The 3,946-nt window shown below is 40.0% G+C and overlaps 1 protein-coding gene across 1 annotated transcript in view; it reads left to right on the top strand.

Moving 5' to 3' along the window:
• Positions 1 to 1,339: 1,339 nt before the first annotated feature.
• Positions 1,340 to 3,946, top strand: part of LOC137429639 (integrin alpha-6) — a 187,647-nt gene continuing 185,040 nt past the window's right edge. Inside the window, exon 1 of the mRNA XM_078779666.1 lies at positions 1,340 to 1,548. Within this exon, the coding sequence (XP_078635792.1) occupies positions 1,382 to 1,548 (167 nt within the window). The 5' untranslated portion in view covers positions 1,340 to 1,381. The remainder of the gene's footprint in view (positions 1,549 to 3,946) is intronic.

Genomic DNA, 3,946 nt, shown 5'->3' with positions numbered 1-3,946 from the left:
CATCCGGCCATAAAACATTGCTTCAAAAAGGGGACCACGGTGCCCGAAAAAGGCCAACCCTGCTCTGCGGGGAAAAATGGCCTCTAAAGGTGTTCTCATATAGTTTTTGGTCCCATCTCTCAATGGGTGAAGAATCACTAAAAATATATATATAATTCTATATCCGGATCCGCCCCCGGGTCTTCACCAAAATGGAACCAATTTGTCCTCGTCATACACCCAACCTCTCCATTAAATTTCGACCGAATCGGTCCACAACGTTTTGAGGTAGGCTGCTCACCAACAAATAGACAGACAGGCCGACAGGTGTACATGTCTTCACTTACTTTTCAGTTATTGTTCATGAAAACGTGAAAATAGAGCTATCACATGATTTCCATTGAGTTTGTTGGAACACGAGCCTGGGCAGGAGTCACACGACTGGGTATTTATTATTTTCTGCAGCTCGGCTGTTCTCGGTATCAATTATTTATTTATATATTTTAAACAAGAACCTGGATCATGGAAGAGCTGGGACACAGAACAGATCAGGACACAACATACCAAAGGGAACAGCAGGAGACAATGGAAACGCCAATATCATGGCGGAGGGCAGACAAACAAGGGAGGCAGGTAACGATGGGAGGGAGGTAGGGGACAACGCCATGGGTGAACAAGATGGATACGTAAGGAAAATTCTGGGAGGTTGGGAAGATGGCTGCAGAATTCTCTGGAGCGATCCTGCTTTCAGTTTCTTCATAGGAATCGCAGGCAGGCCATTCCAGATATTGTAAGTTGTCGCCCTGGTGCTTCGCGGGAATCGCAGGCCTGCATTAGTGTTATGAGTGAAGAATGAAGATTTTCCCATGAACCTGAATGAATTTTTTTTCATGTCACTGAATTGTAACTAAATTATAGGCAGTGAAAATGTGGCTCATGCAAAAAAAAATTTTTTAAACAAAGTTATCGCAAAACAAAAACCTTGTGGGCCTACAAGGCCCCAGCCCTGCATCTAAGGGTAAAGAAGATTCACCTGCTTGAAATCAAATTATTTCTAACAAATTCTAAAAGGAGGTGCCAATAATATTGTCCGGGCCATTTTAGGATTTCTGTGTGGAATAAGCTAAGATTTAGGAATTTTTTCAGCTTTTTTTGTTTTGTTCCACTGCAAACTAAAGAAATACATATGTGGATACCAAAATATATTTTTTATTTCAACAATTATCTGGAAGAAATGGTGCATTATTTGATAAAAGTGCAAGGGTGCCAATATTTTTGGCCACGACTGTAGTTTACTGTACATCCGTCATGCAGATGCAGGTTTGAACTTTGGACCCTCACAAAGCCACAAAACCATAAAATACAACGTCTGGTGCCTTGAAGTGAACTGGTGCATAACGATATGGAGCTCAACTTTGTTTGGTGGTTATTCGTTGTTGTCCTGTCTTTAAGATGCAGTGGTGGCCAGAACATCGACCAGACAATGGCGGTGGTCAAGACGGGAGACCCGGGAACCTTCTTCGGTCTCTCGGTCTCTTTGCATCGGAAAATGAACCCAGAGGAGAACCTGTAAGTGTCCACCTTACCTTGCATATGACATTTGTCATTGTTCGTCCATTGTTCCACTAATTTGAATGTCGTTGATTAATTACCATTGTTACTTTTATTTATTATTTAATGAACTATTGTGTATAATGTTTGACAACTGTGGCCACATTGTAACTAAACTATGCACGTGAATATATTGTGGACCCAGATTTCATACTTGCATGTACAGTGCTCGTGTGAAGAGGATACACTGGTATCATTGTCCCCCTCACATCATGATTAGGTATGCACACTCAGCTCTAAGCTGTCTACCCTGGGTTTGAATTCTAACCTAGCTATAAACTGCCATCCTGGTGTTTCCCAGGTAGGGTGATTCATCAATGTGTGTGGCGTCCCTCGGATGGACGTTAAACTGGCGTCCCATCTACTAGCATTCTTTGGTGGACGTTAAAGATCCCACGATGTTCTTCGTGAAGAGTAGGCGAGCCACCACCGGCACCATGAACAAATTACAAATTCCTGCCCTAACCAATAGATTGCATTGCATCAGTGGCATAGCCACGCCACCAGCCAATGATGCTACCCCGCAGCCTCGTGCTGCATAAAAACGAATGAACGAATGATCATGATTGGTTGATTTTCTACATAACCATATGTCGAATATCGGTGTCCCGTGTCGTCATAACATCTCTTTGGTAAAGGGTATTTTCCCTTTATTTGTAAAAGGTATTTTCCAGGTATTTATTATTTCCAGGTATTTTCCAGGTATTCCAGGTAATTTATTATTTAATTTATTATTTCCAGGTATTTTCCAGGTATTTATTTCCAAAAAGTAAAAGGTATTTATTTGGAAAAGGTAATTGGAAAAGGTAAAGGGTATTTGGAAAAGGGAAAAGGGTATTTTGAAAAGGGAAAAGGAAAAGGGAAAAAGGAAAAGGGTGAAGAGTATTTTGAAAAGGGAAAAGGGAAAAGGGAAAAGGAAAAAGGGTGAAGGGTATTTTGAAAAGGGAAAGGGGAAAAGGGTATTTTGAAAAGGGAAAAGGAAAAGGGGTATTTTGAAAAGGGAAAAGGAAAAGGAAAAAGGGTTATTTTGAAAAGGGAAAAGGGAAAAGGAAAAGGGAAAAGGGAGAAGGGTATTTTGAAAAGGGAAAAGGGAATAGGATATTTTTAAAAGGGAAAAGGGAAAAGGGAAAGGGGAAAAGGGAAAGGAGTATTTTGAAAAGGGAAAAGGGTATTTTGAAAAGGGAAAAGGGAAAGGAGTATTTTGAAAAGGGAAAAGGGTATTTTGAAAAGGGAAAGGGGAAAAGGGTATTTTGAAAAGGGAAAAGGAAAAGGGGTATTTTGAAAAGGGAAAAGGAAAAGGAAAAAGGGTTATTTTGAAAAGGGAAAAGGGAAAAGGAAAAGGGGTATTTTGAAAAGGGAAAAGGAAAAGGAAAAAGGGTTATTTTGAAAAGGGAAAAGGAAAAGGGGTATTTTGAAAAGGGAAAAGGAAAAGGAAAAAGGGTTATTTTGAAAAGGGAAAAGGGAAAAGGAAAAGGGAAAAGGGAGAAGGGTATTTTGAAAAGGGAAAAGGGAATAGGATATTTTTAAAAGGGAAAAGGGAAAAGGAAAAGGGAAAAGGGAAAGGGGAAAAGGGAAAGGAGTATTTTGAAAAGGGAAAAGGGGTATTTTGAAAAGGGAAAAGGAAAAGGGAAAAGGGTATTTTGAAAAGGGAAAAGGGAAAAGGAAAAGGGAAAAGGGAGAAGGGTATTTTGAAAAGGGAAAAGGGAATAGGATATTTTTAAAAGGGAAAAGGGAAAAGGAAAAGGGAAAAGGGAAAGGGGAAAAGGGAAAGGAGTATTTTGAAAAGGGAAAAGGGGTATTTTGAAAAGGGAAAAGGAAAAGGGAAAAGGGTATTTTGAAAAGGGAAAAGGGAAAAGGAAAAGGGAAAAGGGAGAAGGGTATTTTGAAAAGGGAAAAGGGAATAGGATATTTTTAAAAGGGAAAAGGAAAAAGGAAAAGGGAAAAGGGAAAGGGGAAAAGGGAAAGGAGTATTTTGAGAAGGGAAAAGGGTATTTTGAAAAGGGAAAAGGGAAAAGGAAAAGGGAAAAGGGAAAATGGAAAAGGGTATTTTGAAAAGGGAAAAGGGTACCCGTTTAGGTCAAACTCACAGGTCAAATTCTGTGACAAACACTTAACAGAAGCTCCTTTCCCTGGAGTTCCAATTAGTATGATCGTTATGATGTGTCATGGATCAACAATATCTCCAGGCTGGCCTCGGATTGATTGGGAATTACAGATTATTCAGTAGTGCAGAGTAATCATTCATGGTGAGCAGGTCCTTCATCCCCAACCATTTGGAATATGCTATTAGATTCACTGGCTCTCTCTAAACTGTTTCGCTGGCTTCCCACCTGGCTTTTATTGGTGCTATGGATTC

The sequence above is a fragment of the Myxine glutinosa genome, chromosome 6 (assembly GCF_964187855.1).
Source record: "Myxine glutinosa chromosome 6, kmMyxGlut1.1, whole genome shotgun sequence".
Taxonomy (NCBI): Eukaryota; Metazoa; Chordata; class Myxini; order Myxiniformes; family Myxinidae; genus Myxine; species Myxine glutinosa.
Note: the sequence above shows the minus strand (reverse complement) of the source record. Positions and strands in the feature narration are given on the sequence as shown.